This window comes from Ambystoma mexicanum, chromosome 3q, assembly GCF_040938575.1.
Source record: "Ambystoma mexicanum isolate Mex_15411 chromosome 3q, UKY_AmexF1_1, whole genome shotgun sequence".
NCBI classification, from domain to species: Eukaryota; Metazoa; Chordata; class Amphibia; order Caudata; family Ambystomatidae; genus Ambystoma; species Ambystoma mexicanum.
The window spans coordinates 735,258,775-735,272,346 of NC_090926.1; the positions used below are offsets into that span (position 1 = coordinate 735,258,775).

The window sequence follows — 13,572 nt, forward strand, 5'->3', positions numbered from 1 at the left end:
CACCTTCATGATGCAGCAGCTACAGGACCCAGTCTCTGGATTCTTGGTCTTCAGACGAAAGAAAGGACACTGGATGGGAAATTGCAGTAGCAGTTGACAGGAAAGGGTCCAAGCTAACAGTTCTTCTCGTAGCTCTGTGATTTTGGCACCCTTTCTCTCCTAGACACCAGATGAAGAGCGGTTGTCGTCTGAACGATTCACCTCACTATCTCGGTCCAGCACTCTGGTGCTGGTGATGGGACTTCAAGGAGTGGAATCTTGCCTCTGGAGATCCAGAAGGAGCCACCAAAGTTCCAGAGAGATTTTTTCTGCACATCACTCAGCATTGAGGTCCCAGGGTATTGGCGGTTTGCAGCCCAATAAGGTCAATGCTCTTTGTGGAATGGCTCAAAATACAGGTCTTTTTAAGACTGATTGGTCACACCAGACCAAGGGTTGGAGACATTGTCTTCGAGACTCCTCTGTTGCATGGAAGAAAGGATCAGCACAGGCAGAAGTTACTCAGCAGGCATTACTGGTCACTGGAAGTAGCTACAGGTGTCTTCTCTTCTTCTTCCTCATCGGATTCAGCTCCAGTAGCTACAGGTGTCTTCTCTTCTTCTTCCTCATCGGATTCAGCTCCAGTATACACTTTGCACAGTTCCGTGAATCAGGGTTTGTGTCTGCAGTGCAAAATCACTTTGAACTGTGCAACAAATTCCATTAACCGGGCCCTTAGTGATTACACTTGGGGAGGGGGCGGTTCAGTGAGGGGGGGGGGGTTGGAGGGTTTAAGTGGCTCTGTATATAATACGGCTCTTTTATGGATCTTTCAATATGTGTTTCATGTGTCACTGTCATTATTGCATGCTTTATATTTCAATAAAAAGATTAAATCAAAAGAATGCCAGTTGCTTTACAGTTTTAAAAAGTGTTCCTTGTGTAAGGTTAGATCCCCCATCTGACTGTTTTTGCAGGAGTACATGTCCAGAAATGCACAGAGAAAGGAATGATTATGCATTATCACTGTTAATGTCATTAACGGTGTTATTTAATCCAGTACTAAAACTTTCCTTTCTGCTGCCCACACAGACCAGAAAACTACTTTGGTCCTGAGGCCTCCGCGCACAAGTTCAAATTCCTGCATCCAGATTTTGTGAACTATCTCACAGAGAGGTAAGAACTATCCGTTGACGTCACGGGGCATGCGCACACATTGTAACCGTTACATTTCCAAAGCCGTAGTCCATGTCAGTTACACTTATCCGCTTGTAACGTACACATACTCGGTGCATTTCTGTTACTGACTCTTGCTCTCAGCTTCGTTGGTAGCATTTCGTTTTGCTTTTCGCTGTCCCTGAAAACTGTGTTATATTCTTTCTGCTTTTGTGTGGCTGCGCTTATGTTCGTTGTGCCTTACTTGCGGAACTATTGCATCTTTTTAGGTTTTTGAAATCGGATATACTGGACACCCCGTTTGGCTATCTGTACATGCCTAGCACCGGTGCCTTAATGCTACTGACTGCGCTGCACACGTGTGATGAGGTGAGTCTTTTGTGCCGAGCTGCAAACATGGGCGTAATTTTAGGGGGGGACGGGGGTGTTTGTCCCCCCCCAACTTTCATGGCACACTGTGTTGTCCCCATTCATTTGAATGGGGCACCTTTTCTTCAGAGGTCATGTCCCCCCCAACATTTTCAGCAAAGTTTCTCCAATGGCTGCAAACCCTCGTGATGGTATATAGTGCCAGCCTCCGCCTTCTCTGTAAAGGCTAGGAGGCAACTTTAAAGAAGAAGAGCGGCTCTTTCCTTATAATGCCCTGACAGTGCATTGAGGGGGGTCAGTGCGAAGGGATGCCACAAAATCCTCTTAGTGGAGAATGCCATGACTAATGTCAATATTTAAACTCAATAGAATGAATTAGAAAAGACAAAAAGTGGTTCTGAGATTAAAACACCTCTAACTCGAGTGACCGCATTACCAGTAGAAGTTCCCATGTGACAACATTTATTTTATTTTAGTATTTATAGAGCGCACTACAGCCCAGAGGCAACGAGGCGCTATAAGGAGATTTAAAGAAGCTTGCTTGAGGGTTACAATAAGCGGTCGTAGCAATGCCCAACAGAAAGTGTCCCCCACGTTTATCAGTTCACAAGTTGAAGTCCTGAAGAAAGATATCCACATTGGCACCGTAGCAGGCCGAAACACTATTGACAATTTTCCAGTCTTCACAGCAGAGTTAATTTAGCTCAATCAAAATGACAAGTTATATCTTTTATATAAACAGCACAACCCTATAATACACAGTCCTAGTGCTTGCTACAAACTAATATCACTGTGCCACTTTGTCAATTCAAATATGAATAAAAAATGTGTGTCATAACTCCAGTCATTATAAACTGTTGTCTCGGAGAGCTGAGCCGCTGATTATAAAGACGAAAACCCCTCCCACATTTAGTAAACATGTTTATCGGATTCACAGCTGAGCAAAGGTCACGCAAGATATGTGTATGATTGTACTCTCAGGCATGGCTTCTATAAAACTTGGGATGAGCTTGCGCTATTATTTTACTTTCATAACCTCCCTATGGGAAAGCCTGTATATATAACGCACACATTTTCTAATTAAAGGGTTACTAACAACTCTGGGCACTAAGAAAATGTTTGTTTTACTTAAGATATATGTGTTGTGTGTATAAGGATAGTGTTTACCATAATTTCCTGTGCTGTGCCTGTTGTGTCTATGTTGAGTTTACGCTGCTGCTGCCAGCATGTGCCTGCTCTGTGTGTGAGTGTGAGGGAACATGGCATGGCTGCTGCCAACGCCATACAAAGTCTATGGGCCTCATTACGAGGGTGCCGGTGCGGTAACACCGGTGCCGGTAAGCGTTCCGGCACTGCTGTTACCGGACCGGCACACTCGGACTTCTGTGAGCGGCTGCCGTCCCGGCAGCTGCTCACAGACTTTGACGGAAGCACCGGCACGTGTGCAGGTGCTTCCGTCCTCCCCATTCCCATTGAGTCCTATGGGACTCAAATGGGAATGGGGGGTGACTTTTTCTGGCGTCTGGCTTCAAGGATCGCCGGTGCTGTAATGCCCCGGTGCTTCCCTAAAGCCAGGTGCTGGAAAAAAAACACAAGTCTGCCGGCAGCCTGCTGTTTTTATCGGCATGGCTACCGCCGGAGTTGTAATGAGGCCCTACGTGTGAAGGGAAGCATACGTGGCCACTGCCTGTGGAGTAGCTTGTCAATGCAGTGTAATGCAATGTAAGTGCCTTGTACAGGCATGTTTTGCTATGGAAATATTTTTTGGGATGAATAAATCCTTTTTAAAATTCAGATTAAAGACTCTAGCCCTCATTACAAATTGGACGGTAATTCCCACAGTTTAATTACCATGGGGGCTAATCCCAACGGTTTTTGGTGGTAATTCGACAGTGCTTATTCCGACGGCAGATTTAGCGCCCATTTTCAATAACCCTTAATTCGGCACAGTGGTAAAAATTGTGCTAATTCTATTACCACTACTTTTAACACTTACCGGAGAACTTGGTGAACTATCTCTATACTCACAGACCATAGCCCTGTGAATTTCTAACATTTCAAAGAACAAGTATAGTGTGAACAACAGCTGTGCAACCTCACCTCACATGCACAGACTAGGCACAGCAAGGGCATGACCAGTGCACAGACTAGGTATAGCAAGGGCATTACCAGTGCACGACTACCTCACACAGAACAGTTGTAGCACGGGCATCAGAAGTGCAAGCTTCCTTTACACACATAAGCAATATAGCACTGGGAGTAGCAGTACAAGCATCCCTGGCATACCAAAGACAAAACTAGAAAGCTTTACACACACACACACACTCACACACCTACACTCACACACCTACACTCACACACCTTCACACACCAACACTCACACACCCTCACACACTCACACACACCCTCGCCCCCTCACCCTCCAGGAAACATTAATTCACTATAAACACTTAAGAACGTTTCGATCCATTAACGTGGCACCTTCCTCTCAATGAAACTATGGAGTTTGATGAATTCGATAAACGTCTGCCGTTTCAGCAGCATTGCTATGAATGGCCCTGCACAACAAGAGGGAGAGGGGATTATCAATGGGATAGCGGGAGAGCAGGTGTGAATCCTATACTTGTAAGCCAGGAGTACCCGAGGCTTGTCGGGGTACTTCTATATGGGTAGTGACTGAGAGAACCTTCAGTGTGTTTCTAAACAGTAAGGGGGAGTCCCCGGTTAATCTGTTGCAATTAGCACTGCAAGGAACGTGTTAACTGCAAGTGTAAATGGGGTGTGTGATAGTGCTAGAGAAGTGAGCACCGGTGTCTTTCAGTCTTATGGTGTGTTGTATGCTCTTGGCTTGTGCCTGGTGTGCTGGTCCAGCACATGCTCACAAGGATTTCTTCTGATTCAATTGAGAAGTTGCATGGTGGCCGTCCCGATTGTCAGATCACCCATAGTCCTTGGCTGATGCGTTGTGTGTAGATCAGTGGCAAGCTCATGCAATACCGGGCAGAGTGGAGTGGGTTCTCTCTGACTGGTGGTACCAAGAGTGGGAGTTGGAAGGGGTGTTGCTAGGTCTGAAAAAGACCAGGGGCTACGCTAATGTTGGGACTGGGGGCTAGTTAGCCTTTTGGTTGTAGCTCCTGAGATTCTTTCCGGGGCTACAACCAAAAGACCAGTGGCTATAGCCCTATTATTTTATTTATTTATTTATTTGCATTTATAAAGCGCACAGAAACTGCCCTGAGGCATTGTGGCGCTGTGGCAGCGAGCTTGAACTTAACACAGGTAGGACTTAAACATAGACAGTTGCAACGGTAAAGCAGATTACATACTCGTAGTGTCGCATTGAGAGTGACAATAGCGGTCAGAGCGGGTCAAATATTATGCTGTGCTATGGTTACAGTGTGGTAGCATAATTATACCGGCTGGTAGTAGAGCATTAACGGAACAGGAAGGTTTTTAGGTTCTTAGTCCCGCCCCCCCGGCAATGCCTCTGGAGTTTGGTGATTGTGGAGTTTGTGCGATTTTTGTTGCTGGTGTTAGTTGAATAGCCAGGTTTTCAGGTTTTTCCAAAGTACAAGTGGTTTTCCTCTATGTACACACATCTAGGTATCGAGTTCTATAGTTTCATAGAGAGGAAGGTGAAGGAAGATCCTTGGTTGCATTTCCATTTGAACCTGGGCACCATTACTAGGGCCACATTACTCGGGCACCATTACCAGGGGCCACATTACTCAAGCACTATTACTAGGGGCTACATTACTCGGGCACCATTACTAGCGCCACATTACTACGGCACCATCACTTGGGAGCACATTACTCGGGCACCATTACTAGGGCCACATTACTAGGGCACCATTACTAGGGGCCACATTGCTGGATCAAAGTATTCACAACTGTTTGTAGGGAATACATTTTCTTGAGATGCATTTGGGTGTGCGAGGGATGCTTGCACTTCTACTCCTATTGCTATATGTCTTATGTGCGTAAAGGAAGCTTGTGCTAATGATGCCCGTGCCACACCTGTAATCGTGCACTGGTGATGCCTTTGCTGTACCTAGTCTGTGCATGTGTGAGGGAAGAGTGCACAGTTGTTGCTCACGCAATATCTGTTCTTCAAAACGTTGAAAGATCTCTGTGATGTATGTTGTGAGAATACATATAATTAGCCAAATAGTGTCTTTATTCTGAATTTTAGGAAGTATTTTTTTTTATCCAAAAACAATATCTCCATAGTAAAACATGTCTTAAAAGATATACGCATTGAAATTAAAATGCTTAGAAAGGAAATAAGAACAGGGTGAGGAAGGAATAGAAAAAAGGGGTTCGGTATTCTGTTGTAAATAAACAGCAAGCCAAGAGAAAATAATTAGAGAAAAGAAAAAGAAAACAGGATAAAATAACCGATGAACAAATAAAGGGAGGACAAGAATCTAAGAAGGGCTCAAATCTTGCTAAATAGGGTGTACATCATCATCGAGGCATGGATGGCCACTCATGGACTATGCCTGAATGATGATTAAACAGAATTTATCATCCTAGGCACCTCATTCAGCCTAAAGAAACTTGGCCCGGCCTATAACTCCTTCATGATCGCTGGGAACAACATTAAAGTCGGTCAGGAGGTCAAAACATTGCGCTTCCATTTAGATTCCAATTTCTCCTTCAAAAGACAAGTGAGCTCCTTGGCATCCTTCACTGCCTACACGTGTAAATTAATCTGTGCAGCCAAACCATTCTTGTCAGACTCCAGCTGCCTCACACTCGCCAGAGCCCTCATATTGTCTCGCCTTGACTATTGCAACGCCCTTTAACTGGGATCCTGCAAGACCACCACCTATAAACTGCAAACCTTAAAGAACAACGCTCTTCGAGCAGCTCTAGGCATATCCAGAAGAGAACATATTACAGGACTTAGCCTACAGAACAACTGGCACTCCACCAGAGAAAATTCTCTTAGAAACAGCATCCCTCACCCATAAGTCTCTCAATAATGCAGCCCCCATCTACCTGATTAATAGATTCCACAGACAGTCTTCCTCAAGACCTGTTAGAAGCGCCTACAAATACTGCTTATCCGTCCCCCAATACAAACGTGCCACCATTGGGGGAAACAGCTTCCCGGTGAAAGCAGCCAAACTCTGGAACTCCCTACCTCCCAATCTCAGAATGGACCTGCCCTTTCAGAGCTTCCGTGCCAAGGTAATCTCATGGCTGAAACAGGATACTCACCAAGACAATTAAATGCCCTGCGCTACCTGCACACACTGTAACCACGTGTGCCCTCTTGCTCCATGTATATATCGGCCTGTTGGCCCCACTGCTACTTGGGGATTGGGAAGTCTGCTCTCTGCCATGCAACACAAGTAAATATAAAAATAATATAAAAAAAGAAAGAAAGAACACAGAAGCTCAAACATGGGGCAAATAAGGCATACAATAATTTCGGCCAAATGGCTAAAAATTCAATTAGGCATGGTAGCATCAGAAAAAAATAAGGCATACAAAATTAGCCAAAAACAAAATTGGGGCAAATGACATGGAACCGTTTTATGTACATTGGTAAAAATAAGTCCCAGCTCTGAATGTGCATATGATGCACATGTGTTATTTATAGTGGGCACGAGTTTTCTTTAGTAGTTCTTGGAATATGAGCCATAACAGGATAGCGTGTTCGGTTATGATAGCACAGCCTTGTGTCCATGAGTACAGAACTAATGAGTTTTCTTGTTGCCCCCTCAGGTCAGCGCCTACGGATTCATCACCGACAACTACAAAAACTTCTCCGACCACTACTATGAGATCGACAAGAAGCCCCTGTTGTTCTATGCCAACCACGACATGCTGCTGGAGGCGGCTCTGTGGAAATCCCTGCACCAGCACGGCCTTATGAAGCTCTACCAGAGATAGCTATTGCTTCAAATGACCTGCCTGACTGCAAATGCAGCGACAACCTTCCTCTTGGATGGCACGAGTTCCCAAAGACTGGAGCCTCCTGCTGGGATGCCAGCATGTGGCACAGAGATTCCCATCTCCTAGTGCCTTCATTCCTTCAATCCATATTGTGATTAACAACTCTCCATGATGCATCCCTGCCTTCAGGGGGTCAGAAGCAATGGGAAAGACTTTGGAGGGAAGGACCATCAGACCGAACACTTGATTCCCCATTTCTATCTAATTACAATTTTCGTCTAACAGGGTATAAACACAACAAAATGGAGTGGATATCTCCACATCTTCCGTTCAGAGCTGTTTGATATCTGAGGGGGTCTTCCAATGAGTTCCAGTTGCTCTTCATGGCCAACGTCTCACTCTGTGGAAAAACACTCTGGCAAATTCCTCTTGGAATAAGGGGAAGCCGATATGCCGCATTGTTTGACTGGGAATGGATTTGCCCCTAGACAGGCCCCCAAAATGTTGTCCTCCAAACTACACGTTTTAGGATGCTGAAAAATCAAAGTGCAAATTGTTGATCTCAGAGTTTAACTTGAGTGACTGTGGCTCACCGACACTCATCGAGAATGTTCACTGTTTCTGGCAGAGCCTGGACAGTGTGTGAGCCGGCAGGACCTGGAAGCCTAGACAGTTGTGTGAGCCGGCAGGACCTGGAAGCTGCTGGTCAGTTGTATGAGCCTGCGATACCTGAAAGCCTGGACAGTTTTATGAGGTGGCAGGACCCAGAAGCCTGGCTGGTTGTGTGAGCCGGCAGGGCCTGGAAGACGAGATGGTTTTGTTAGCCGGCAGGACCAGGAAGCCCAGACAGTTGTGTGAGCCGGCAGGACCTGAAAGACTGGACGACTGTACGAACCTGCGGTACCTGAAAGCCTGGACAGTTGTGTGAGCTATGATTGCATTGGCCATCATATCCTGGGAAGCCCACTGGTAGTATTAAAGATCTGCAGCCTGAAACCCAATGCGAATTTGTAGAGCCCACTGTCCACTTACTTTAATTATAATTTTCTATCCAAGAGGTCTTTACTTTGCTTTGTAAATAGTTTTGTGATTTAAGCTTCTTTGTTTTTAAATCAACAAATATAAACAAATAGAAATGATCTGGTGAAAAAGTATCAGCTGTAACATGCCTCCTAACAGTGGAACACTCACTCTACTAAAACGGTGTGTGCTTTTAAAGGTTGAGTCTAAATGGAAAGGTAGCGATGGTCTTTATTTTGTGTACTTATATATTTAGAAATTCCCCAAACTGTTGAGTAGGGGTCACCGTGATCAGACTACATGCAACAGAATGGTCTGCTGCACCGAGCAAGTGCTTCTCCGCTACTGCGGGTCCCACTGCTCACTGAGGGGTCTGCACATTCAAAAGACTGGCATGCGCCACATTTGGAGCCTGCCACCTGCGTCTCTCCAGTTCTTTTGGACTATGGCTTCCCTTATCCCTCATTATTGACTATGCCGGTTAAGGCTGATGGCGATGTAGTCCAAAACATCTGGACAGAAAATGTTGCAGATGGGCGCACTAGTTGGAGAGTTCTCCATCATACACAGCAGATAGTGGCCTCAAACCTAACCTAAATATAGGTGATAAAAAGTTTTCTGAACTTTGCAGGCCCAAGAGGAAAACTATTTTTTAAAGGCTCCACTTTTCTGTGCAAGACTGAATCTTATAAAAGCTGCGTTTTTAAGGGGCAGTGTCACCTTGACTGTTTGGGAAACCATAGAGCTCAGGACCGCCATTACATATTTCACATTTGTGATCAATTCACAATGGGGCATTTGATTGGCCCGAGGGTTCAAACAGCCAGCCAATCAAGAGCTGCAGTACAGCTTCAGTATTTCGGAGCCTACTTCATAAGGTTTATAATTTCTTCCCAAGAAACATGGACGATGTGACAGTGAAGAGGCTGAGGAATACAAGGAGAGATACTCTGCTTATTTTTTTATATATCATTTCTGTCAGCGCTGAACAGTATTGATCCCAGGGCATGTGAGCGGATCTATGTGCAAGTTCATGTCACTCAGCATGTGTCCGGCCCAGCCATGAGTCTGCCTTTACGCGGGCTTGACGAGGGCTTTGTAGATTTTATTTTACCACTAGTACCAGCAGGGGGCAGTATTTTGTGGTAGTTGATTATTGGGAATCATCTCCAGCCCCACCCAGATCCATAGGGTGTTTTGGAACTGGTGTGTTCTTTTTAGATATTATAAACTGTGAATATTAAATGAAATAAACAGTCATTTTGAAATGTTTTATTTTCACCACTTTAAACAGAGTATCAAGGAATGTGGTATTAAGCCAGTAGTCCAGGTGCACTTCATCTGGCTTTCAGAAGTAGGAACACTTAGTGGCTTAGCTTGATCTTTGATTTCCCTAAGTGATAGTTGCATGTCAGGATGGGTTGCATTCTTGCAATATCACTAGTTCTCAACTGCTCCACAGGCTTTTGACACACTGCATCAAGTGACTTTTTTGAGCCTCTTAACCACCTAGATCCCAGTGGGTATTTTCCACTGCTAGTAACCCTGGGTGTTATTTGAACCCTGGGTTGCACTTTGATTGTGCGCCTGGGGTCTGCAACCAGCAGCTTTCCAGATGTCTTGGGCAAAGGCCCCCATAATCCCTCATCATTGACTATGATAACAAGGGCTGATAGGTGTTGCAGTGCAAAATATATGGAAAGCTAAATGTTGCAGACCCCTTCGTTCAGGGATACGGTGAGACTGAGCCCAATCCGGAGTTACTTGTGGATGTACCTAAAGTTTTATGTCTTTTGTATCTATATAGTTTGGAAAATTCGAATCATATCTATGCACTTTTTGCCTGATTTGTTTGGTCCTTCTCTGGGTGCCAGTTTGTTGTTTGAGGGTTCCTTCTGTCTGCCGATGATTTCCGCACGTGCTGCAGGTATTGCAGAAATCCAACCATATTTAGCTAATTGAAGAGTATAAGTAAAGGGAAATATTTTATTTATGCCAAAACTCAGGTGCTAAAAGTTTTTCAAATAGGCCGGGCCACGCAGTCTTGCTGTTGCGCGAGAGTCAGAAGTTACTGGGCCTAGGCTGGGTTGTCAACTGTGGTAGGCATTGGGAACGTGATTACTAATTAACTGAAATGGACTGTCTCACACTGTTAATGTAAATAAAGGTTTTAAAATAATATCGGTTTCTTTTCTGGTACTTTCTTTGACGCTGTTTACTTCCAACTTCCAGGAGGTGTTGCGGTGCAGGCGAGGCGTGGAGGAGGCGGCTGCGATTTGGAACTGTTGGGGAAGATGGCTAAATGCAAACCATTTAGAGGGAGACCTCATCAGTTGCTAGGGCCACTCCTCCAGAACTCTCCGGCAACTGTACCTTTGTGTCGAGCATGACTTCAAGATGTGCTCGAAACAACAGAAGACTCATGTCGCACTTAAAGGCCATTATCTTGAGCCCACTTAATTCTTCAAATTTTTCCCCTGACTTCTTCTGTGCTTTCTTGTCCTCCCTTCCAAAGCCCTCTGAAGCAGCCAGAGGGCAGTGTGAGGAGTTTACAAAAGCAAATAAATGAAACAGGAAGTGTTGAAGCGACCGGTTTAAAGATTGAGGAGAAGCTCAGTGAGATACAGGTAAGGATATGAATGGTGTCAAGAAAGCATGATATGGGGCGAACCTCAGCGTCCATGTTGGGGCTAATGTATACACTTCAGGCCCTGTAAGCCATGTGGTAAGGCCAGCAAACCCTTTCTCCCTCATGATTCTAGGAGCTGCAGCGGGCACAGGGCACTGCATGCTGGTTCCTTGACACATGAATAACAGTATCACCATGTTCATGTCTCTGAATGTCCGGCTAGGTTGGGCTCGGGGAAGAATAGAGTGGACATTGCTCCAAAGGTGATTTAGTCTTACCATATAGGGATAGACTGAATGCTTCCTATCTACCCGAGCAAACATCAGGAGTGGTGTCTCACAGGGACAAAATGAGACACTACTCCTGTTGTTTGCTCATTGCTGCAAAGGCGTGTTTTCTTACAGTGGCGTGCTTACTGCACAAATGCTCAATTCCTCCGCCCCAATAAGTAAGAGTACTCATCACTTTGGCTTTGCCCTTAATACCTATTGTTATTGTTATTTGGCATTTATATAGCGCCCTATATATCCATTGGTATGATCTCAAAGCGTTCGTAGGTTGAACGCCCTTGGGGACCGTAATCCAGGTCAGTCGAGAGAGTAGGGTAGAATACAGTGCGTGGGTGCACTCAATATGTGTGCAGCCAGTGTGATTTGCGTGGTGGTGGCAGCATCCTCACACTAGGTGTGGTGGTAGTGAGAGATCAGTCGAATGTGTGCAGTCAGGTGGTTGGTCTCTGAGACTGCATTCTGGCAGCAGTAGGCCTGTGTAGGAAGTTCATATGTGCAGCTAGGCTGATTTATTTCATGGGGTATAGCTGCGTCCTAGCAGGATGTTGAGGTGTTCCTGGAGAATTGTTCATATTTCATCAAGGGGTATAGCTGCATTCTATTATTTGTTGGTGTAAAGTGGAAAGTGAGCATGGTGGTAGGAGAGGTGAGTGTAAGGAGTGAATAGTGTACTCTTTGGAGCTCACTGGCCATGGTTACTTTCTGGATCAGGATGAGCTGGCCGTGATCGTTCTCATGTTTCGTGGTAGAGGTACTCAGCGGTAGATTCACAGGTTGGACTGGAGTAGGTTATGGTTTGTATGTGTCGGCGAGCCTATTTTCATTCAACTCATGATTCTATAATTGCGGTGAGTTTCAGCAGGCATTAGTCATGGTTTATGGAAAATAGCAGGTTTTTAGGGCTTCACAGAAAGGCCATATAGACTTGGGTGTGTTGAATGTGAGGAGGGAGTGAGTTCCACAGAGTTGAAGCCAGGGATGAGTAGGCGGACCATCCAATCCTGGTTGAATTGGAAGCTGGAATCACTAGTAAAAGGACCGTGCTTGACCTTAGGGTGCGTGATGGGTGGTAGGGTATAATCTTCTCTTGTAGGTAAGCTGGGCCGGTTTTGTGCACTGCTCGGTGGGTAATGCAAAGACTTTTGAAAGTAGCCCTTCGTCCAACAGGCAACCAGTAAAGGGTGTAGACAGCGGGGGAGATGTGATCCCTGTGTCTCAGTGTAAGAAGGAGTCTGGCGGCAGCGTTTTGGGCTCTTTGGAGTTTGTTGAGTTGGTATGCCGGGGTACCCAGATATAAGGAGTTGGCATAGTCCAATCTCGACATAACAGTGGACATAAAAGCGGCAAGTCTTTTGGGGTAGGTGAGGTATGGAAAAATGTGCCTTAGGAGCATGGGGTGGTAGTGAAAGGATTTGTAAACTGCCATCCCATAATAAGAAAACATGTCAAAATATATTGGCGTTAGTCTGTATGCACCATTGCCCAGAACCCTGCTTTCAATGCACACAAACATTCATACAAGCAGTCACGCACCCAGCTTTTCTCAATCAATCATCAACACGCAAAACTGGAACATTCACAGTGCATTCTCGCTCGCATGCTCACTCATTCAGAGACATTAGGTGACATGCGCACACCCTTTTGAATTAAACTCTTCTCACACACATACACTCACATAGGCATGCACACATCTGCGTACTCAACATCCCTTTTTTGTTTTAAAAACATACAGGGCCACGGCAGTGATCCTTTCAGGATTAGCTTTGCCTTTCCTCCAAACGTCATCGTGCTGGAGGGAGAGCGTCAGGACACACCCTTCACCCCTCCTTCTCCCTATGCTTAGGTCAGGCAGAGGGCAGGGATGGCATTCTGACCCCGTGCCTGGCATGAGACAGAGCGGCAAAGTCGGATTTTCCAGCACCCCGGAAGGATTCTGAAGAAAGTGACGTCATTGACAGTCTCCCTAATGCTTTCACAAAGGGCTAGATTAGTGAATGCATGGGTGTTTTATTCGCCGGCCTTCACTTATGTAAAGTACTGAGCATGGCTGGCATTAGAGACCCCGCCAGTCTTTGTATTTGCAAAGAATCAAAATGCTTTTAGAACCTTTGCATTATGGAGCGAGTTAAAATCACTCGCTCAAGAATGCAAGTACTTTTCTTTCCCTTCTGGTTATCTTTACTTTATGGACCTAGCTGGGTC

General features: G+C 45.4%; 1 protein-coding gene across 1 annotated transcript in view; it reads left to right on the top strand.

Moving 5' to 3' along the window:
- The window catches only part of ST6GALNAC2 (ST6 N-acetylgalactosaminide alpha-2,6-sialyltransferase 2), a 211,524-nt gene extending 200,894 nt beyond the window's left edge, over positions 1 to 10,630 (top strand). The window contains exons 8-10 of the mRNA XM_069654673.1: positions 1,072 to 1,155; positions 1,425 to 1,524; positions 7,261 to 10,630. Of these exons, the coding sequence (XP_069510774.1) occupies positions 1,072 to 1,155; positions 1,425 to 1,524; positions 7,261 to 7,428 (352 nt within the window). The 3' untranslated portion in view covers positions 7,429 to 10,630. The remainder of the gene's footprint in view (positions 1 to 1,071; positions 1,156 to 1,424; positions 1,525 to 7,260) is intronic.
- Positions 10,631 to 13,572: the final 2,942 nt, after the last annotated feature.